Source organism: Myotis brandtii, unplaced genomic scaffold (genome assembly GCF_000412655.1).
Source record: "Myotis brandtii unplaced genomic scaffold, ASM41265v1 scaffold188, whole genome shotgun sequence".
NCBI lineage: Eukaryota > Metazoa > Chordata > Mammalia > Chiroptera > Vespertilionidae > Myotis > Myotis brandtii.
The window spans coordinates 445,606-469,002 of record NW_005356985.1 but is presented as its reverse complement, the minus strand read 5'-3'; the positions used below and the strand labels follow the sequence as shown (position 1 = coordinate 469,002).

Genomic DNA, 23,397 nt, shown 5'->3' with positions numbered 1-23,397 from the left:
GTTGCTACTTCATAACTGTAATGTTGCTACTGTTATGAATCGTAATGTAAATATCTGATATGCAGGATGCTCTTGGGCAACCCCTGTGAAAGGGTCGTTCGACCGCCAAAGGGGTCGCGACCCACAGGTTGAGAACCGCTGGCTTAGAGTGAAGCAAACAGAAAACCCAGGTGCCCAATAAAAACGAAACAGCTACGCAGATGAGCCGGGACCCTGTACATCACGAGCCATTAAAAAAGTCATTAATGAAGAGTAACGATTACTCATCAAATGTGAAGTAAGAAGAGGAGGATTCCAAGTGACTGCTGTCACACAGCCACGTAAGGAGAACCTCATCTCCATAGACAGGATAGAGGGTAACACTCGTTCCGTGAATGGCAAGTGGCAATTGGGGAGAGGACAGAAGGAAAGAAGATTTTGCCGTCTCTTCATTTTCTGACTTTTCTGTACGTGGTAATGGTACTTTCATAATGAGAACACATAGCATATCTATCTAAAAACTGAAAACAGCCCCGCCGGTGTGGCTCAGTGGTTGAACGTTGACCCAGAAACTAAGAGGTCACAGTTCGATTGCCAGTCAGGGCACGTACCCAGTTTGTGGGCTTGATCCCCAGTGGGGATCGGGGGGACCGTGCGTGAGGCAGCCGATCGATGATGCTGTTCCTCTCTCATTGATGTTTCCCTCTCTCTCTCTCCCTTCCGCTCTCTCTAAAAATCAATAAAAACATTTTTTTTAAAAAGGTTGACTTTAAAAAAAACACCTGAAAACACCCCCTAGTTCTCCCTGAAGAATCACATTCATTTCAGGCTGCCTCCTCAGGCGGCCCCCGGAACGCCCCTCTCCAGACTCGTGCCCTGGTGCACCCCTGTTCTCTTGCTCTTGGCTTCCGCGTGTCTTCTGTTCGATTCCCCTCCACGCGATGGGATGCACACTGTCAGCATCTACACTGTGCAGAGCCACCTGGCGGAGCCGAGGGGAGCGGAGTGGGATGCCGAAATGTGAAGACTCAACCCCCTCCCTCACAGAGCTCAGGGTTCAATGGAGGAGCCAGGCGGACAACCAGAGTCCTGCCATCCAAGAACAATGGAAACGGTGCCTCAAAGAAGCCCACGTAACCTGCTCTGGATATGCAGGAGGTGAAGCCGCCCTGACTGGGGCAACTGGAGAGGTGAGAGCTGAGTGGGGAGCAGGGTAGAAGGGCATTCTGGTGGGAGCAGCGTGAGCCAAGGCCCAGCGGGGTAGCAGGATTTAGGCGATGGCATCCAGGACAACAGTGCCCAGATGAGTTTATGGTGGAGAAAGAAGAGCCAGGCCAGGTCAGCGAGGCCTGTGTGCCAGGCGAATGCAACCGGGCGTTCTTCTATGAACAGGGGTCCCTTCAGGGCCTGAAGGGGAAGACAGGCTCCTTAAAGAGGGTCCTGTTTCTCCAGTTTGTCGCAGTACACAGCTCAAAGTTGGGCTCGTGGCACGCAGATAAAGGGATTTTAACTCCATACAATCAGATCCACCACAGAGCCAGGGATTCCAGAACTGCGCCCCAATCCCAGGGCGTGAACTGACCTTTGTCCTGCACCAGCACCTCCAGCTCCTCCCGAACGCCATCGGACCAGCCTGTGATGTCCACGTGGAGGGAGTAGTCACAGCAGGATTTGGTGTCAGCTGCTTCATGCCACTTCTCGAAGGCGGTCAGCAGGCTGGACCCAGGTTCTGGGACCACATGGTCAACTAGGACAGAAACATGTGTCACATTCTAAGATGCTTAGGACCCAACTTGTTCCAATGGTGGCCTCTTCAGCATTATCACCACCACCACCACCATCATCATCGTCATCATCACCACCATCACCATCATCACTATCATCATCACATCAACATTACCACCATAATCAATATCACCATCATTGTCAGCATCAGCATCACCACTACCATAACCATTGTCACTACCATCACCATCATCATCATCACCATCATCATCACCACCACCATCACTATCATCATCACCACCATCACCACATTAACATTATCACCATAATCAATATCACCATCATTATCAGCATCATCATCACTACCATAACCATTGTCACCACCATCACTATCATCATCATCATTATCACCATCATCACCATCACTACCAAATGGTGGCCTCTTCAGCATTATCACCACCACCACCACCACCATCATCATCATCATCATCGTCACTACCATCACATCAATACTACCATCATCACATTATCAACATTATCACCATAATCAATATCACCATCATTGTCAGCATCATCATCACCACTACCATAACCATCGTCACCACCATCACCATCATCACCACCACCACCATCACCATCATCACTACCATCATCACATCATCACTACCACCATAACCATAACCATCACCATCACCATCATGATCACCACCATCACCATCATCATCATCACCATCACCACCATCACCATCATCATCACCATCACAATCAATATCACCATCATTATCAGCATTATCATCACCTGCAGGAAGCCTCCGCTTGCCAAAACTGTCACAGGAATGTACCAAGGAACGCAGAAGGCCAATGGACCTTGGGCGTTAGCAGGGCTGTGTTGAGATAGTGGTGGCTCAAGGCAATTCCCTAATCTGATCATCCTTTTACTGTTTACCAAACTTTACCTTTGATATGCCTGTATGCATTACTAAAGGGCAAATGTGTATTCAAGTAAGTAGCAGACCAGGGCCAGAAGTCGGTGTGTCTCTTCAAGAAAGAGGCTCCCCCTGATCCCCAATGCCTTCTAAATTCATATTTCTTGTATAGCATTTTCATTTGTGCATTGGCCCCTCCTTCAGATCCCGAACCCCACTGCAAAGGTCGTGGCATCTACCACCACCATAACCATCATCATTACCACCATCATTCACCATCACCACCACCATCACCATCACCACATCATTAACATCACCATCATTATCATCATCATCACCCTCACCATCATCATCACCATCATCATCATCATCACCATCATCATCATCATCATCACCATCACTACCATCATTACCCTCATCACCACTACTTCCATCATTAAGATCAACATCCTCATCTTCACAATTCTTTTCATCAACACTCCCACCATCATCACTGTCAATACTGCCATCATGTCACCATCATATTATAATCATCAGCAGTGATACTTCAGTGAGTCTTTGTAACCACCATTGTCATCACCATGGTTACTGTTGTCATCCTCAGCATCAGCATCACAACTATTTATTGAATGCTTATTTATGTGTCAGATACTGCCACAGAGGCTTTACATAAATTATCTAATTAAATCCTCACAACCATCCTGTAACATTTTTCAGATGAAGAAAAGGAGGCTCAAAGAGGGTAAGGAACTTGTCCGAGGTCACACAACTAGTAAACGAAGGAAGGGGTTAGATTCCCAGAGTCCTGTGAGCTCAGAGTCTGAACTCTTTCCCACTACTCCACACTGTGTCTGTTGGAGGGAACTATTTGTTATGCAGCATTGTGGCAGCAATACTGACTAATACAACCACTTCCCAGCTGTGTAATCTTGAGAAGGTTACTTCACCTCTCTGAGCTTCTACTCCTACACGTGACATAATAATACATATGTCACTGGTTCTAAAACTTTAGCCATCAGCAAACCATGTTTAGGAATATTTTGCTTTATCTCCCTATAATCCATATCACTGTTTACTTAATGCTTTTCTTAAATCAATTCACAGTTTCTAAAAGTCTAAATTCTGACTTTGGTCTCAACCTAAGCAGTAATATCCACGAGGTGCCATTTATTTTATTTCCATATGCACTAAAATACTTTAACATTTTCAATGCCTATGTTGCCTCTAAAATCACTTTGTGCACCACCAGGGGCACGTAATATACGGATATATATTAGGTATAAGGCAGGGTTTAGTGACAATCACGTTAAACGGTGCCCTGAGCTAAGTGCCTGGTACACACTGAACCCTGTGTTGCTGCCGATGCTGGTGACGGAGAGACGTCACGGCCTATGTCCCTGAGGCGGGGGCAACTCACTGATCATCGTGGTCCCGCCCGCCAGTGCTGCCCTGGTCCCTTGGAAGAAGTCATCGGCGGCGGTCATCCCCTGGGACGGCTTCTGCAGGTACGTGTTGACGTCGATGCCCCCGGGAATCACCATCCGCCCGTTGGCCTCAATGGTCTTCACTCCACCAGGAACGATTAAGTTCTCTCCTATTTGTCTGGAGACAAACAACAGAGAAGGCATCGGGTCTTTGAAAGAGGAAATGGTACCAGCCACCTTGCAGCTTCAGACCATCAGGGAGAAACACTTCCGAGCCAGGCCCCATCCCAGGCACTGGGCGGACAGAGACAACGCAGGCAGGATCCTGCCCTCGAGGGCTCAGGTCTAACGAGGAGGCAGGGCATGTCGGCAGATGGTCATGATCCAGTGCAGCAGAAGGTGGGTCACGTCAGTAGCCTGGTTATCTGGGAAGGCTTCCAGGGGGAGGTGGCGGCAGAGCTGAGACCAGCATCGCCATCAAGTGGTAAAGGGTTCCCCGGACAGCCCGTCACTCCAGAGCACGTCACACACCTCTAGCAACTGCCTCGGGTACGGAGGGGAGTGTTTGCAGCGAGACAGAGTGAAAAGCCCCCTTGGCCCTACGAGCTTTCAGACAGTGTGATGGGCTGAACTGTGCGCCCCCACATTCCTAGGTTGAAGCCCTAACACCGGACCTCAGCATGTGACCATTTGGAGACAGGGCGTTTAAAGAGGTCACCAGGGTACAGTGAGGCCGTCGGGCGGGCCCTGACCCAGCAGGACTGGTGTCCTTACAAGAAGAGGAAGCTACGCGGAGCCCACGTGCCCAGGAGCAAGGCCATGTGAGGACACGCGAGCAGACGGCTGTCACAGCTGAGGGAGAGGTCTCCCTAGGAACCAGCCCCGCACACGTCCTGGACTTGCAACCTCCAGAGCATGAGAAACATGTGTCCATGACTGAGCCTCCCTATTGGTCTGGGGTATTCTGTCACGGAGGCCCGAGCAGACTATCACCCGATGTCTCCGGAGGGTGGAGAGGGGACCGATGGGGAGAGAGTGGAGAAGGACTTCAGCCCAATGCACGTCTTTCCTGTAAGTGCCCAGGCGCTGTCCGTAGCCAGACAGTCCTCTCTCTCCCGGCCCCTCACCCAGCCCTGGAGATTCCGAGCAGCTGGAAGGAAGCTGTGAGCTCAGTCGGGTGTGCGAGGCTGGAATTCACGCAGCCCCTCACTGAGTCTGTGACGCGGGACAGACTTCTCCCTGCCCGCCTCTCCCAGGAGATAGAGCAGGGACCCTGTGTGTTTCCCAGCCTCCACGGGAGCTGCTCTCCTATTTGTCTGGAGACAAACAACAGAGAAGGCATTGGTTCTTTAAAAAAGGAAATGGTAGTCAGCCACCTGTGCAGCTTCAGACCATCAGGGTCTGTGGCGCGGGACAGACTTCTCCCTGCCCGCCTCTCCCAAGAGATAGAGCAGGGACCATGTGTTTCCCAGCCTCCACGGGAGCTGTGGCCTGCAAGAGGCTGTGGCAGAGCCGGGCACGGGGGTGGGGAAACTCAGTAAATGCTAGGATCTCCTCCACCCGCAGTGTAAACGTCCCCAAATCTCTGCAGCCCTGATATTGACAGCAACACGGCAGTCACTGTGGGGCAGAGCCCAGCCTCCCATTCCCTCTGAGACTGGCTTCTTAACAGGTCTGTTTGGCCCGGCCAGTGTGACTCAGTGGTTGAGTCAGATGAAGAAAAGGAGGCTCAAAGAGGGTAAGGAACTTGTCCGAGGTCACACAACTAGTAAACGAAGGAAGGGGTTAGATTCCCAGAGTCCTGTGAGCTCAGAGTCTGAACTCTTTCCCACTACTCCACACTGTGTCTGTTGGAGGGAACTATTTGTTATGCAGCATTGTGGCAGCAATACTGACTAATACAACCACTTCCCAGCTGTGTAATCTTGAGAAGGTTACTTCACCTCTCTGAGCTTCTACTCCTACATGTGACATAATAATACATATGTCACTGGTTCTAAAACTTTAGCCATCAGCAAACCATGTTTAGGAATATTTTGCTTTATCTCCCTATAATCCATATCACTGTTTACTTAATGCTTTTCTTAAATCAATTCACAGTTTCTAAAAGTCTAAATTCTGACTTTGGTCTCAACCTAAGCAGTAATATCCACGAGGTGCCATTTATTTTATTTCCATATGCACTAAAATACTTTAACATTTTCAATGCCTATGTTGCCTCTAAAATCACTTTGTGCACCACCAGGGGCACGTAATATACGGATATATATTAGGTATAAGGCAGGGTTTAGTGACAATCACGTTAAACGGTGCCCTGAGCTAAGTGCCTGGTACACACTGAACCCTGTGTTGCTGCCGATGCTGGTGACGGAGAGACGTCACGGCCTATGTCCCTGAGGCGGGGGCAACTCACTGATCATCGTGGTCCCGCCCGCCAGTGCTGCCCTGGTCCCTTGGAAGAAGTCATCGGCGGCGGTCATCCCCTGGGACGGCTTCTGCAGGTACGTGTTGACGTCGATGCCCCCGGGAATCACCATCCGCCCGTTGGCCTCAATGGTCTTCACTCCACCAGGAACGATTAAGTTCTCTCCTATTTGTCTGGAGACAAACAACAGAGAAGGCATTGGTTCTTTAAAAAAGGAAATGGTAGTCAGCCACCTGTGCAGCTTCAGACCATCAGGGTCTGTGGCGCGGGACAGACTTCTCCCTGCCCGCCTCTCCCAAGAGATAGAGCAGGGACCATGTGTTTCCCAGCCTCCACGGGAGCTGTGGCCTGCAAGAGGCTGTGGCAGAGCCGGGCACGGGGGTTGGGAAACTCAGTAAACACTAGGACCGCCTCCACCCGCAGTGTAAACCTCCCCAAATCTCTCCAGCCCTGATAGTCACAGCAACACGGCAGTCACTGTGGGGCAGAGCCCAGCCTCCCATTCCCTCTGAGACTGGCTTCTTAACAGGTCTGTTTGGCCCGGCTGGTGTGGCTCAGTGGTTGAGCATCAACCTATGAACCAGGAGATCACGGTTCGATTCCTGGACAGGGCACATGCCCGGGTTGTGGGCTCGATCCCCAGTGGGGGGTGTGCAGGAGGCAGCCAATCAACGACTCTCTTTCATCATTGATGTTTCTCTCTTCCTAAATCTATACACACACACACACACACACACACACACACACACTAAAGGTCTGTTTGGTCCACGCACTTTATAAGCCCGTCTTCCAGGTAGACGTCGGCATAGAAGGACTGGTCATCGTTGATGATCCGTCCACCTTTGATGAGGAGCCGGTCACTCTGAAAAGAAAGCAAAGTGTTAAGTGTCACTGGGGAAAAGCCAGGAGGTCTTTTTGTTTGCTTTTAACTTTTAATATAAAATTATTCAAACATTTTCAAAAGTAACAAGTGGAGTAAAAAAGCAAGGCCCGACAATCTGGAATCTCGAGCTCTTGGGAGAGTTCGCTCTCCCACTTGCTTTCGGTCTCTGCTCAGCGTCACTTACCTGAGAGCCCTCCCCGGCTGCCCTCTTAGGAAGACCATACACAGCTTCCTGCCAGCCGACCCCACACCCCTCCCCCATTTATGTTGACACAGCAGTTATTGCAGCACATACTATATACATTTATATGTTTGTCTGAAATGTGACTCCCCCCTGGCATCATGTGATGTGTTAGTTACCCCACTGGCTGAGTCCCGTGCAAACTCACAGAGGGCCAAACACACACGTGTGGATGTAGATGGATGGCGCCACCTAGAGCTGAGAGCCCTGCACTTGCCCTTACGAGACTGTCAGCTCCAAGGGGGCAGAGATGTCATCCATTTTATTCACAGCTGCATCCCCTACACCTTGGACACAGCCTGGACAGATGGATGGATGAAAGGATGGATGGATGAAAGAATGGATGGATGCATGGAAGGAAGGAAGGAAGAAAGGAAGGAAGGAAGGAAGGAAGGAAGGAAGGAAGGAAGGAAGGTTGGGTGGGTGGATGGATGGAAGGATGAGTGGATAGATGGACAGATGACTGGGTGGGTGGGTGGAAGAATGAGTAAATGGATGGATAGATGGATGACTGGGTGGATGGATGACTGGGTGGGTGGATGAGTGAATGAGGAAATGGATGGATGAATAGATGAATAGATGGATACCTTGAAGGACGAATGGGTGAAGATGGAGAGAAAGGCATTGCAGCCACGAGACAAGAACTAAGCCACGATCCAAGGAGGAGATGTGTGAACCGGCACGTCCTGTCCCCCGGCAGGAGGGTCTCTGGAGGGAGAGGCTCCAGCTCAGTCAGGGCCCGGCCCAGCACCTGCCTCTTACGAAGATGGAGAGAAAGGCATTGCAGCCACGAGACAAGAACTAAGAGCCACGATCCAAGGAGGAGATGTGTGAACCGCACGTCCTGTCCCCTTCAGGAGGGTCTCTGGAGGGAGGGGCTCCAGCTCAATTAGGGCCAGGCCCAGCACCTGCCTCTTATCCCTGCGGGAGAGGCCAGCCAAGACATGTGCGTCCCAGGGAGGACGCCCTCTGGAGGGCACTCCAGGACCAAAGGAAAGAGGAGGCGCGGGCTGTGCACATGCAGATGCAGAGACAAGGGGGTGTGCAGGCTCCGGGCACCAGGAAGCCTGTGAGTCACAGGCAGCTGGCGCGTGGCTTCCGGGACACGGCCTCCCGCAGGCAGCCGTCTGCCTTCACTTCTAAGAGAGGGCTCTCAGGCTCCGCCTGCAACATGGCATTAGGTGTGCTGTGAGCCGAACACCAGCCCCACCTGCTCTGCTCTTCCTGGAACCCACGGTGGAGCTCGGGCTCATACCCCGCCCCTCCCAGCACCCAACTACCAGCAGGTACCGAGGCAGCTGCTGCACACGGGCCCACGCTCCTGCTGTCCTCAGGGGCCAGCGTTTTTCTTAAAATATAAGCCCATGACCCGGCAAGAGCTTATGTGACTTTCTCGTTATCTGTGCCTTTGCCTTTTAATTGGCATTTTCCGAGCCATGTTCCTTGGGACCCTCGGTCACAGGGGTTTTAGCAGCTGGTGCCCCAAAAAGGGAATGCCAGGTGTCGTGAGCTTAGAAAAGTCTGGGTTAAACAGAAGCCAAGACTGTCTCTGTGACAGGAACTCCCAGGTCCTTTACTCCGCGGTGTGATGTGCATATTCACGAGGGAACTGAGCTCAGGGCTTTCCCAGCGGATCCTTTTGTTTTGGGGAAACGCTGACCAGGAGACTTCCCCGCAGGAGGCGTCCGGGGATGTGCTCCAGAGACCGAAGGTCCTGCCTGCGTGGACCCTCATGGCGCGTCCGGTCCGACCAAGGGGGGAGCGGCTCAGACGGGTGACTCCCAGGTTCACACACAAACAAGGGCGCAGGTTGCCTTTCCTAGCTTCCTCCCCAGCATTCGCTCCATCAGACACACTCTGTCACATCTTAAAACATGTTCAAATCCATCACATCCCATAATCAGATTCCATCAGGAAAAACCCAGGGCTGTGATCCACGGGCCAGTTCCCTGGGGCTCTGCTTCTTCACTCAGCAAACTCACAGCAAGAGCCAATTGTGTATGGGACACCAAATTTTAAGAATTTTGTAAAAGTCACACATTTAAAAGAAAAATGATAATACCCTGCCTCTCCCAGATTACCACGAGGAATAAACAAGATATGTGAGCGAGGACAAGCTCTGTATAAAAATCGCTGTTTAAATACTTTGAAGAAAATAAAACAGCTAATTAAAAATCCAACAAAAATCTGACTGTCAGGGTGCCGGAGACGGCCAGTTCAGGATTACGACCCGCTCGGCTCGTGTCCCGGATCAGTGTGCGTGAGAATGAAGTGTCCAGAGTCAGACAGGTGTGGGTTCCGATCCCTCCCCTCTTCCCATCCAGGTGACTCAACCCCTGCTGGCCTCAGTTTCCTCATCCGTAAAATGGGGATAAGTGTCCCTGTCTCCTAGGGCTGCAGGGAGGACTCCTGGGGACAGTTCCACCATGATGGGTGCTCTGTGCTTAGCACAGGCCTGGCTCATGGAAACCGTGGGGACAGCTACACACCGTTAACTCCTCACCATTCTCTGTAGCAGGAACTACGCTCCATAAACAGCTGTTTGAGGAAGGAGGGTGCAGCTAAAAGAAGCAGTTCTCAGGCCAGTGGGGGCACTGAGTCGTAACCCGGTCTTTGCACCCAGGCTGGGAAGGGCTGGCAGAGATTGGCAAGGAGGCCTCCATGCCAGCCCTCACAGGGGAGAAAAGCTTACTTTGAACTTGAAGAATGAGTAGAACTTAGCCCCACAAAAAGGAGCAAAGAGCCTGCAGAGAAGGGGAGAGGCGCGGAGGTCGCAAGGCATCTGGTGGGCTCGGGGGTCTGTCAGCCGTTTCCTCTGGCTGCACTATGACCTCCGAGGGCACCTGGAGAGGTACGCAGGTGCCAGCTCACAGGGACCCTGAGGGACTCTAACATCCTGGTGGGAGGAGCCTGGGCTGGCGGCGAAGTAACTGCAGGGCTTGCATCAGGGAGGAGCTCAGACACAGAGGGCCCTGAATGAAGACATCCTGGGAACCCTGGGCAGAAGGGGACGAAGGGACACTCGTCACCTTCACACCCTCCTCAGAGCTGGCCTTTCTCAGTTAGAACAAGTGCCAGCCAAGTTTGCACACGGTGTCAAGGGCCTTAAAATGGGTCGTGACTTGACCTAGAAATCCAGCGCCGGAAACTCGTCCTCTGGAAAATGTCCTGACGAAGGGCAAGGAGCTGCACTGAAGTGTGATCCCGAATTAATTCCCATCGCACGACCGCACCACCAACGGGGTGTCACTCAGATACTAAAATGCTCCCCGGGGACTTCTGAGAACAAACAGAGGCACTGAGCAATGACATGTTAGGTGAAAAAATAAAATTTCTATGGTGGTATTCTGGGGTGGGTAGATCTTTCTGGCAGTAACTGACTCCCCCCAACAGAGAGTTTGGGGTGCCTCCCCCATGTCTCTGCTGCCCATCCCTCTCCCATTACAGTCATCACACTTCATGGTCTCTGTTCACATGACCCTCCCTCGGGGTGGACACCTTCATGGCCAGGAGCGCCTGTGCCATTCATCGCTGTGTCCTCAGGGACCCGCCAGGGGCTGTGAGGGCACCGTATTTAGCAAATGTTTGCTGAGCGGGAGGAGAGGGGCTTGACAGGCAGGAGGCAAAGGAAAAGGGAGGAAAAAGCAAGAGAATATTTGAAGAGAGTGAGAAGGAGAGAGGAGAGTGATATAAAAAATTATAAAGAGCCAGGCCAGCTTGGCTCAGTGATTGAGCATTGACCTATGAACCAGGAGGTCACGGTTCGACTCCTGGTCAGGGCACATGCCCGGGTTACAGGCTCCATCCCCAGTAAAAGGCATGCAGGAGGCAGTCGATCAATGGTTCTCTCTCATCATTGGTGTTTCTATCCCTCTCTCCCTCTCTCTTCCTCTCTGAAATCAACAAATATATATTAAAAAATAAAAAATAAAAAAAGCTCCAGGCATTGCCCGGCTGGTGTGGTTTAGTGGTTGAGTGTTGGCCCATGAACCAGGAGGTCACAGTTCGATTCTTGGTCAGGGCACATGCGTAGGTTGCAGGCTCGATCCCCAAAGGGGCGTGAAACATTTTTTTCATAGATATAAACAGATGAAATTGAAAAACGCCTTCTCAGCAATCTGATCGGCCGATCTTGGAGGCCGGAGACCCAGAACGGAGTCTAGGCAGAGCTTCATGCTAAACAACACAGCAGGGGCGAAAAGGAGGTGCAAACACAGGGCTTGAAAGAGGAAAGGGTCCTTAGCCACAAGCCACCCTAATCTCTTCATCCTGAAAGTGCAGAAAGGAAGACTGAAAAAAGACCCGGCCAGATTGGTAAGACATAGGTGGCACACCCAATACGATGGAATATTACTCAGCCACCAAAAGGAATGGAGTTCTGGCACAGTAAAGCCAAACCTTGAAAACATGATGCTAAGTGAAAGGATCCAGACACAAAAGGTTCTGTTTAGGAGAAATGCCCAGGAAAGACAATTCCCTGGAGGCAGGAAGCAGAGTTGTGGTTGCCAGGGGTTGGGGAGGGAGAATGGCAATGAAGAAAATAAGTGAAAAGACGGAGGTGGGGGGACTTGACAAAGTTTAACAAAGAGCATAACCCAGGCCTCCTCCTCTGAAGGGAACCCCCTTCCCATTCACAGAGCCTCTTCCCAGGATCACATTTTCACACGCATGGAAGGACAAAGAAAACCAGTTACATTCAAATGCAGTTACCAAAATATCTTTAAAAACCCCAATTTGTGATCGAATGAACATCACGTGACCAGCAGCGGACAACCCTTGTCCTTTCAAAGTCCTGACGCACACAGGTGACTTTGCAGCGTGTCTGCAACAGCTGTGATGTGACGTGAGATCTGTCATCCCTTTTCATGGCAAAACCACCGACACCAACACTGGTTTGTTGCCGACACTCATAACAGAGCGCCCTGCTAAATTTCAGTTGGAAGTAGTGAAAATAGGAATACGTATGTTTGTTTCACATCCAAGAGTATAGAGCAGTGGTTCTCAACCTTCCTAATGCCGCGACCCTTTAATACAGTTCCTCATGTTGTGGTGACCCCCAACCATAAAACTATTTTCGTTGCTACTTCATAACTGTAATTTTGCTGTTATGAATTATAATGTAAATATCTGATATGCAGGATGTATTTTCATTGTTACAAATTGAACATAATTAAAGCATAGTGATTAATCACAAAAACAATATGTAATTACATGTTTTCTAATGGTCTTAGGCGACCCCTGTGATAGGGTCGTTCAACCCCCAAAGGGGTCGCGATCCACAGGTTGAGAACCGCTGATAGAAGAATGGAAGGTGGGGGGGGTGGGGGGTGGAGTGCTATCCATGGTCCTGAAACGCCTTGGGTACCCAGACAGCAAGATCTCTCCAAACCCTAGGATGCTGAAGTTCCCTCTCCCGCCTGCCTCGCCCAGCCTGTAGTTCCTCACTGCTTTTCTTGCTCAGCTCACTGGCATATCTGTAATCTTTACGCTCCTGCAGAACCAAAGCAACCATGGCTTAGAGTCGGTTTCAAGTCCTTTCGACTCTTAGCACCAACCCTTCACTATTTTACTTCTCCTTCCCCAGGAAGTTGGGGGAGGACATGAATCCCCCCTCCTACGATGCTTCACTAATGCAGAGATTGGAATCTGCAGCTAATAAATGGGTAAATGTCAAAAAAAAAAAAAAAAAGGATCGCAGGCCAGCTATGAACCAGGAGGTCACGGTTCGATTCCTGGTCAGGGCACATGCCCGGGTTGCAGGCTCAATCCCCAGTGTGGGGCATGCAGGGGGTAGACGATCAATGAATCTGTCTCATCATTGATGTTTCTATCGCTCTCTCCCTCTCCCTTCCTCTCTGAAGTCAACAAAAAAATATTTTTAAAAAAGGGATCTCAGAGGTTTGGTCTTCACACTGGGAAGGCAGCTCCAGCTGGGGCTGCTGGGACACACGGATTCCAGTGGGGCTCCTGGTTCATCCCTGGGAAGGGGCTCGGAATAACTAAAAGACCCGTCGTTTCTGGAAAGATAAAGAACATGTTTTCTCCAAAGGGCAAGCACAGAAACGAGTCTCAAAAAGTTCAGGGAAGCCCCGTTTTTGTAGACACGTGCTTGTCTGTGCATTAAATGCTGATGGAACTTCTTTCTCTTCAGACAAAGGAAATGTCAAGGTAAGCTTTGAAAGTTATGAATCCTTCAGATCCTACAAGCCATTGATGGTGAGCTCATGTTTGCAACTCAAAAATTCAACACATACAACTCACGTGGCACCGTAGCCTCGGTGAGCCTCAAGTCCTTCGGGATGGGCTGCAAAAATTCCAGGCCAGGTGCTCTGGTGGGCCAGGAATTCACAAACACCCCAGGTAATGCCCGCGGGGACCCTCTGTGGTAGATTGGGTTCCTGTTTCACAATCCCACCTGCCTCCGCCCACATGACTTGCTTTGACCAATAGAATGAGAGCGGGCGTGACCGAACCCTCTGAGCACAGGCTTCCAGAGGCTGGCGGGTTTCAGCTCAGGCTTGGAGGGTGGCCGGGAAAACCACACGACCCAAGAAATGGCATCTCCTTAGGTCTGAGTCCCAGGATGAGAAGAAAGGCGGGGCAGACCTGACCCAGGCAGAAGCCCGAAGACAAATCTGGCTGAGCCCCCTGCGCCTCGGCCCCTCCCAGACCTTTCGCTGTAAATAAATCTTTGGTGCTGTGAGCCAGGGCAGTGGGGTTGCCTGCTGCTGGGCATCACTGCCTTGGAAGAGAACTGGCACCCAATCGGGTGCCACAGCCAGAGGTCGATACCTGGCCCAGAGACTTCATAATTCCATGACTCGGTCACGACCTTTAGTAGCCAGAGCCGCCTGCCTCCCAGCTCCGGGCACCATCTCCCCCGCAACCCCACCCCCCAGCCTCCTATGGCTGCAGCGCACTCCTGTGACTCACAGAAAGCCAGCCCATTGCCTTTGCCTCCGCCTCGGGGGATGGCCTGTCAGCTGGAGGCCTTTTCTCACTTCCCAGGAAGGTAGCCCCATCGGTGACAGGCCTGACACCGAATCCAATTAACACACATTGTACTCCACTTGCATGGGCAGGGCACACGGTAGCATGGCATTCTCCTCCTCCACCAATCAGAACCACAGGCAGTCCCCATGGGCTGCAGGCCTTTTCTGCGAGCTCAGGCCCGTTTCCATGACAACTGCAGTTACAACACAGAGATCGCAAGCCCCATGATACCTGGCAGGTATTCAGGAAATCCTCCCTGCGGGACTGAGCACCTGGTTTTAAAACAACACCCCTCTGTGGTGCCCCCAGGAGTGGGCAGGGCCTCAGGCTGCCCACAGGAGGCGGGGGCCAGCTGTGTCAGCCTCTACGCCTACACCCACTTTTGTGTGTCCTGTCTGCTTCGCCTCACACAAAGCACTCTGAACAGAAGCCCACCGCCTTTAAGAGACTCACATTCCCGAACGCAGGCTCAGCGTCAGCTCTGCATCCCGGGTCTGATTGCTACACACAAGGAAACTGAGAAGTGAAGCCATTGGCTCCAGGTCACACAGCCAGGAGCCGGTGGAGACACACTGTAACCTAGTGCCCCCTGCTGGTTAGCCCAGGGTCTCCCCCCTGTACCTGATCAGCATGTGTGAGCCTCAGTCCCTTCCCCTGCACAATGGGGACAGGTGAGGACAGACAGTCCGCATCTACTCGGCTCCTATCCAGCCCGTCCCCAGGCGCGTGCACCTCCTCTTCCCTCCCGGTAGCGTTGCTGCAATTATGGCCAAAAGGGAGGAGGCAGAGTAAAGGCTCTGCAAGTTGCCAAGGGCTCTCCAGAGGGAAGAAATCAAATGTGAGACCCAATCAGCTAATGAACGTCGGCAACACCCCTGCGAGCCAGGTGCCTTCACCTTTATCACCGCGGCTGGTTAAGGACGGGGCCCAGCCAGCCGCCCGCGGCCTCCCCAGCCCCACAGGTGCCAGTAACCCTGAGGCTCAGGCAGGTCGCCTCTCTGTGCGTCAGTTTCCTGTCGTAAAGCAGAGGGCGGTTCTGAGAGTTAGATGAACACGGGCACAGCGCTTAGAACGGGGCCTGGTTTTTTTAATATCCTTGCAACCTGGGGGGATGGATCGCATTCAGATGCTCACGTCCATCCTCAACTTCTCTCTAACCGTCACCCCCACCCCCTCCCCAGGACAGCCCGTGACCCTGCTGACACACACGTACGCGTCAGCCCTCCCCTTGAAACCCGTCCCCAGCTGTCCTCACGCAGACAAAGCACATCCTCCTGCCTCCTCCCGGCCTGGCTGCCCCCCTCTCCTGGCCTTGTGCAGCCATACTGGTCTACTCACACGGCACTGTCACAGCCTGGGCCTCCCTGAGGCCTTACTGCCGCCTGGAGGTGCTGCCACACCTGCTGCCCCCCCCCCATCTCCAGCTCACCTGCTGGGCACCTGCTCTGACGCCAGGAACCTGCTGTCTCCCCCTGGAGTCCCCACGGCGCGAGGCGCACACCTGGTTAGCGCTGTGTCCTGACGGCGGACGCCCTGTCTGCCGGCTTGTCTCGATATGTATCTTCTCCCTGAGACTGTGAGATCCTGTCCACCAGGGACCGCGCCTCAGCCCACCAGCCGCTCAGCAGGGAGGCCGGGCAAGGCCCTCCGCTCTGGGAGCCTCCGGTGGAACTAACCACAGCGCCTCCCTCCCGGGGCTGGTTCAGATCACATGTAGGAGCTCTCCACGCACTCAACACTGGCCTCTGAGCGCCAACGCTTGAGGCCACGTGTCTGCACTGGACGTTTCCACCGCTTTTATCAGCTCCTCAGAGGAGTCTATGACCCGGGGATGTTTTTAAGTCCGTTTAAAAGGTGCCCAGGAATTAAGTTTTATTTTGGATCCATTTTGTTCTGCAGGCTCAGAAACCAAGGACAGCAGAAGGAAGAAAAAAATGGAACAAAAAATCCAAACATTGTACCTGGAAACTGTGCTGGGTGAGGACTAGAGATTGGGAACAGAGGAGGTCCTGGGCCTCTGTGAAACAGCTTCCAGGAATATCCGTGTGGAAGAGGAAGGAACCGTAAGATTCTTAGGGCACACATGGGGCAAAAGGCAGACCCTCAGGCCACATACAGAAGAGCTGCCCAGCCCTGACCGGTTTGGCTCAGTGGATAGAGCATCGGCCTGCGGACTGAAAGGTCCCAGGTTCGATTCTGGCCAAGGGCCAGGAGGCAGCTGATCGATGTTTCTCTCTCATTGATGTTTCTAACTCTCTATATCCCTCTCCATTCCTCTCTGTATAAAATCAATAAAATATATATATTTTTTTTAAAAAGAGCTGCCCCACGGCAGAGCTGTCCTAGAGTAAACAGGCTGCTGGGTAAGGTGGTGATCTCCCCGTCACTGGAGGTATGCAAAAGGAGGGTTTGGAATTCCTACACTAGAGGGGAGATTGAAGTGGAATAGATGCAATGGACACTTTCAGCCTCCTTAAATGCACAAGCACAAAAAAATACATACGTTAAAAGGTTCCTTCCAACTTTGAGGTTGTATCAATCAAATATTCGCAGAGATTGGGGCTGAAGGCCTGAGGGTCTACAGATACGGTGTGACAAGTACATGCAGCATAATTGGGGTCAGGTCCAGCCTCTCCCCCAGGCGGCCACCTGGTCGCTCAGTGCATTTCTGCTTCATAACCATGGAGTCTTCCATGGAACCGACCCCAAGTTCTGACACCAAGCAGTTACTCAGTGGAGGTCCTGGCGAGGGTGAGCCACCGTGACCCAGCCTGTCTCTGGAAGGTTCTTACTGTAAAAGCTTGCCTTTCAGGGTGACATGCAGCGAAGCCTGTTAGTAAATCAGATCCACCCTCTCCCCGCTGCCCACGCACCACGAGGAGGCTTTCGCTCTCTCCAAAAGCCCTTCGTGCCACCCTGGTCTCCTGCTGGGTGGCAGCCACCTAAATGCTAGCTCTATGGATAGGACATTTGTTACGGGGAGTCAGATGCAGGAGGGGCTGGGACCTCGCTCGGCGAAGAAGCCCCGTTTGCCACCCCCTCTTCATTCATCCCCTCACACGGCACGGCGTCCCAGCTATGAGTCAGCAGTGCATAGCGTGCTCCTGGGGACGCGCCAGGGAGAATCAGACGCTGCCCCCGCCCTCCAAGCACATGAACCAGAGTGAATGGAGCGGGAGTGCTCACAATTCCAGCCCCGGGAGGAAGGAATCCCTGCAGGGAACGGGCACAGCTTACACACAGGCCAAGGGCCGCAAGGGCGAGCCTGGTCAGGGAGAGTGGCCGGTGCCTGGGCTCGGGCCTAGGGAAGGAGCGGGACCTGCCTCCTCGTGTGTCCACAGCCATCACCCCCCTCCTTCTGGCTGCTTATTTTCCAGACCCCACGAAGCATCCTAGACTCCATGTCATTTCCGAGGCCACCAACTGTTGGAAGCTACCCATTGTTTTCACTATCAGGAAAGTGTAAAAAAGGAGCCCGGAACGCTGGTGGACCTTGAGCTCTGGCAAGGGCCAAAGCTATGCACCGATTGTTTAGCCGAGACAATGGTGGCTCAAGCAATTTCCTGACCAAATAGTCTCAGAGTAAATCTTTACTAATATTTACTGACCTTTAAGATAGTCTGTCTGCTACCAGAATTGCCTGCCTAAGGGCTATATGTGTATCTAAAATTGAATAAAAGGTTGGCAGGGCCTTGAGAAAGACTCTCTGCCTGGCCCCCCAATTTCCAAATTATTTCTTGTCTCATCTCGTCATTTGCCCGCGGCCCTTCTCCAGGTCCTGAACCCAAGCCACGCAGGATGTGGCCATCAAAACTCTCACAACCCACAACAGTTCAACACCAGTTCAGGGCAGTCGGCTCGCAGAGCAGTTGTGATCTGGCCATTGCCTCTCTCCAGGCAGTGACTCTCAACCTTTCTCTGTTCAGGTCATACTTACAAATACAGTCCCCTTTGTCATGGTTTCACTTTCTGAGGTGTCAGTTACCTGTGGCCAACTGTGGTCCAGAAGTATTAAACGGAAAATTTTAGAAATACATAAACAATGCCTATGTTTTCAACTGTGCGCCCTTCCAAGCAGCGTGCTGAAAGCCCGCTCCATCCCACCTGGAACGCCAATCGTCCTTGTCCAGCGTATCCACCCACACCGCATGCACGACCCGCCTGTCAGCTCCTTAGTAGCTGCCTCCGTTACCAGATGGCAGCATCACAGCGCTTGTGTCCAAGTCACCCTCATTTAACTTAATAACAGCCCCAAAGTGCAGGAGTGGGGAGGCCGGCAATGAGGACACGCCAGAGAGGAGCGGTGAGTGTGTGCATCTACCGGAAAAATCACCGTCTACGTAGGGCTCAGTACTGTCCGTGCTTTCCGACACCCACTGGGGGTCCCGGAACATACCTCCTGGAGATGGGGGGTTGGGGGGGTGACTGTGATGTAAAAATTTGCAGCATTAAACACCACCACCAAATAAGTCAGCCATCGTTACCAACCAGTCCTACTACATGGGACCGTGTCTGTCTCAAGGGGCCTTTAATAAAAGCTCCTTAACTGCACCTGCTTGCTCTTCAGCACCAGGCGCTGTCCGCTGCCCTCACTGCGTTTTCTGTGCTCCAGGGGCCAAGTCCTCTGAGGTTCCCGCCCAGGACAAGACCGGTCTTTTACTCCCACAGAAATGAGACTCCATTCAACACCGTTCTGCTTGTGCGTGCTCAGGGCTCCAGCCAAGAGGTGTGACTAGAACACTTTGTACACTTGGCCGTAGCAAACATCAATTTTAAATGCTGATCACGTGTAGCAGCACACCCTGGAGGACTGTTTCAGTGCACAGCACGTGGGCGGGGCCCTGGGGATGGGACTCCTGCATTCTCCTGGCTTCTGTACCCGGCTCCCTAATCTCTATCTCTGGCCCCATACCTCTCACCCCCATTCCATCCGATTTCACTCTGCATAACAAACCGCTACAGGCATCTCACATCCTTTGTGTAAAAGGGCAGGGAAATAAACGGAATATGTATAGACAGGCTGAATGCCACCCTCAGGAGCGCAACAGGCCTCACACGGTTTCTGCATATTTGCACGTTAGAGCAACGACTTCCGTCCCATGTGACTCTCGCTTGATCTCTTTCTTCCCTGCTCAACGTTCCTGATTGTTTTGCACACCATACAGCAGGGGTCCTCAAACTATGGCCCGCGGGCCACATGCAAATACAAATATTGTATTTGTTCCCGTTTTGTTTTTTTACTTCAAAATCAGATATGTGCAGTGTGCATAGGCATTTGTTCATAGTTTTTTTTTAAACTATAGTCCGGCCCTCCAACGGTCTGAGGGACAGTGAACTGGCCCCCTGTTTAAAAAGTTTGAGGACCCCTGCCATACAGTATCACATCTACACTCATCTACACTCACACACTCAATTACACACACACACACACACACACACATACACTCTGAAACACACTGTAACACACACAGAGACTTCAAATCAGATAGTGATTGCTGAGCCGGCAGACCAGCCTGTCGGCCTCCTGCTTGACTCTGAGCTCCCCATGCCTCCGCAGGGCACGGCAAGAGCCTGCACACGCCACCACGTCTCTGTGGGCCTCAGTTTACTCTTTGGAACATAAGGAGGACACATCCAGGCTGTTTCCCTCACAGGACAGCTCCGCAAACCAAATGAGAGGTCATGGAATTCCTGCTGGATTCCTGCTGGAATACTCGGCAAAAGCGGGGATGATCAGGACTCAGCAAGTATTATTTCGAATATTAATGCTCAGCCACCATGGCGGACACTCTGTCTCCCCCCACAAGGAGCAGGCGGCCCCCTTCAGTGGTTCGGTGAGAGCCAGGAGCCTAGGCAGGGCCAGGAGGCCACGTGCCTTTGTTTGCCCAGAGCCACGCCCGGGACCTTCTCGTCACTTAACCACAGCACTGGGCGCCCAGCGCGAGAAACAGCCTCTGCTGAGTTAATCCCCGGCTGGTCATTAATTTTTTAAAAGCCACACATGAAACAGAGCCTCGTGAATATTTTAAACAACCCTTGGGGGCTGAAGCTAAGTGGTTCTGCTTTCCCCCCTCTTCTCTCTCAAGCTATTGTGTTTTCTCAGGAAAAGGCTGAGGTGGAAAAAAGAGGGAAAAGACGCCATGATCATAATCAACAGGAGCAGAACGTTTCATAACCCGGCCGTGTCCCTACCTGTGTCCACACTGCGCCCGCCTGGGCGAGTGTCCACTTCCTAGCTCTGCGTTCATTGGCAGAGCTGGGACCTTATCCCCATTGTTCAGATGAGAAAACTGAGGCTCACAGGGGCGCAGAGTGACCCCCCATCAAGCAGGGGTGACGTGAGGGTGCACCTGCGAGCTGTAGCTGGTCCTTTCTGAAGCCCCTCCAGGCCCCCAGGCCGCACACACCCTGCCTGCCAACTGCGTTTTACTGTTTCCAAGGTTTGCTCTAAGTGCGCGAGAAGCTGCCTGGGGAGCAGAGGCTGGGCTCCCAGGATGCTGGCTTTGCTGGCTTCCTTCAGTCTCTCCTGGGGGGGGGGGGGGGGGGGGGGGCGCTCCTCCCTGCCGTGTCTCCTCCAGCCTCCCGTACTCCCCCTTACAACATCCCCTCCAATGGGTTGTGATTTCAGGCTGAAATGTCAGCCTCTGCTAAACTCTGGGAAGGTAAGGGCCAGGCTGGCTCCTTCCCACGTTCCCTAACCCCCAGTGCACCCCATCAGACCAGGTGCTTTAATTTCTGGTAATTACCAACCAAGAGCTATTGACCAAGAGCTATTGAGGGTGCGCCCTGGGAAAGCCACAGCCCCGCCCACTTAACCACACTCCTGCTCCTGGGGAAGCTGAGGGGCCCATTTAATTTCTGGTAATTACCAACCAAGAGCTATTGACCAGAGTGAGGGTGCGCCCTGGGAAAGCCACAGCCCGCCCACTTAACCACTCCTGCTCCTGGGGAAGCTGAGGGGCCCGGAAAGGAGCTCCGGCCAAGGCCACCCTCTGGGGTTCACTGTTTCTCCTTGAAACCACGGTCTCTCTGGCTGGGATGGGCTTGAGGACCCAATGGAACACAGATGCCTCCTCAAGGGCGGCTTCCTCGGGACCAGGCGTGATTCTCAGCATCTCCTCGCCCCAGGCTACGGAAGCCCTTAGGGTCCCTTACACAGGGGTCGCAGGAAGGACTAAAGCAGCAGGACCAGCCAGCAGTTCTGAAGCCCCTACTATGTGCTAACATGCACTGAGCGCTCAGCCAGGGTCCTTTAGATGCTCAAGGGGCCTGGGAAGCGGCCAGTGGGATACCCACTTTGGATAGCAGAGCTGGAGGCTCAGCGAGGTCACCGAGCAGGATGCACCCAGACACCTGGCGCAGAAGCTGCCCCATCTCCACTCCAGAGCGTCACGCGGGAAGGCTGGCAGGGCGAGTGCTGTGAGCAGACTGAGACCTGTACGCCCCCAGGGGCACCACTCCCCCTGACCCGCCTCAAAGACCCAAAGACCGTCCTGCTAAACTTCCTTCTTGGAAACTGGGGTCCTGGGAGGGGTACAGACCTGCCATGGGCCACAGTCACAAAGGAACTCGGGGATCCTAACTTATCAGTCACTGCATCGCCCGCCCCATCACCTGCCTCAGTTCCCCTGGAGGGGAGGGTTAGAAAGCCCCAAGAAAGGGACCTGCTCATACAAATACCCCAGACCTTCCTACCACTCGGCTCAGCCTGAAGCAAGCACACTCCTGCCACGGATTCTTAGCCAACGACACCTGGAAGGCATCGGTCACTGTGCCTCCCATCCCAGGGCAGGGATTCAGGGTGGGGAAGTGGGGGGCCACCCCTCAGGAGTTGCATCTCTGCACGGAACGCAGCACAGGTCCGCTGGCTACACCTGCAGCCGGCCCGTCGGAGGGGATTTCTCGGGGAAGATTCAGCCCGTCGTTGGGTAGGATGCAGGGCTGTTCTGGGGGAGCAGGGGGCCCAGGTCCCTCCCAACCTCCCTCCACCTGCATCCTGGCCAGCGCACAACGCCCCCCTCAAAGGACTTATTGGGAAGATTCAATAAAACAAGGTCTGCAATATACCGGGCGGGCGGGCGAGTGGGGATGCCAGCTGCCTCCTCCTCCCAAGGCGGCCCCCCTGCAGGGTCCCTGGGGTCATCCCTGAGCCCGGATTTTGGACCCCTGAGGATGCTGGGTCTCCTGTCCGCAAACCTCGGGCATCACCCTGGAGCATTCCTCACGCCCAGAGTCCCCTCTCCCAGCACCCAGCTGCTCCCGCACCCACCACCCCAGGCCCGAGGGCCCCCCCGTCCCTCAGGAATGGTCTGGTTCCACTCGGATACCAGGCAGGCCATGGGGCAAAGCCCTCAGCGCCCCACCCAGAGACAAAGCTTAAAGAAGTGGGATGCTTTGTTTCCGGCCACACCCAGGGACCCAGGGACTGCTGGGTGCCCACGCCCCCGCGGTAACCCTTCCAGGGCCACAGCCCCCAGCGCTGCCCGGGCGTGAGTTTTAACTGCGGCGAGGAATGGGAGGGGCCCTCCGTCATGGCGCGGTCTCTAGGTACAGACTTCCACCCCACCGTCTGGGAGCGGAGCTGGCGGCCCTGGATCTTTTTCCTTCCTCTGTGCTAGAAGGAACCCGTCTGCGAGGTGCAGGAGCTGGGCGGTGCGGGCGGAGGTGCGGGAGGCTGGGCTCCAGGCAGAGCGAGGAGGTTCGGACCCTGAGCCCCTCCCTCTTTTGTTCAGCTCAGCATCCTTCCTCCCAGGCCACGCCAGCCTCTGGCACATCCCCTGGGGAGGCGGGGGCTGCAGGCC

The 23,397-nt window shown here is 53.2% G+C and overlaps 1 protein-coding gene across 1 annotated transcript in view; it reads right to left on the bottom strand.

The window, feature by feature from the left end:
• The window catches only part of CRMP1 (collapsin response mediator protein 1), a 46,416-nt gene extending 23,287 nt beyond the window's left edge, over positions 1 to 23,129 (bottom strand). Inside the window, exons 1-4 of the mRNA XM_014538282.1 lie at positions 23,007 to 23,129; positions 7,253 to 7,341; positions 6,468 to 6,652; positions 1,562 to 1,726 (exon numbers count right to left, since the gene is read on the bottom strand). Coding sequence (XP_014393768.1) covers positions 1,562 to 1,726; positions 6,468 to 6,652; positions 7,253 to 7,341; positions 23,007 to 23,129 — 562 coding nt within the window. The remainder of the gene's footprint in view (positions 1 to 1,561; positions 1,727 to 6,467; positions 6,653 to 7,252; positions 7,342 to 23,006) is intronic.
• Between the last annotated feature and the right edge of the window lie 268 nt (positions 23,130 to 23,397).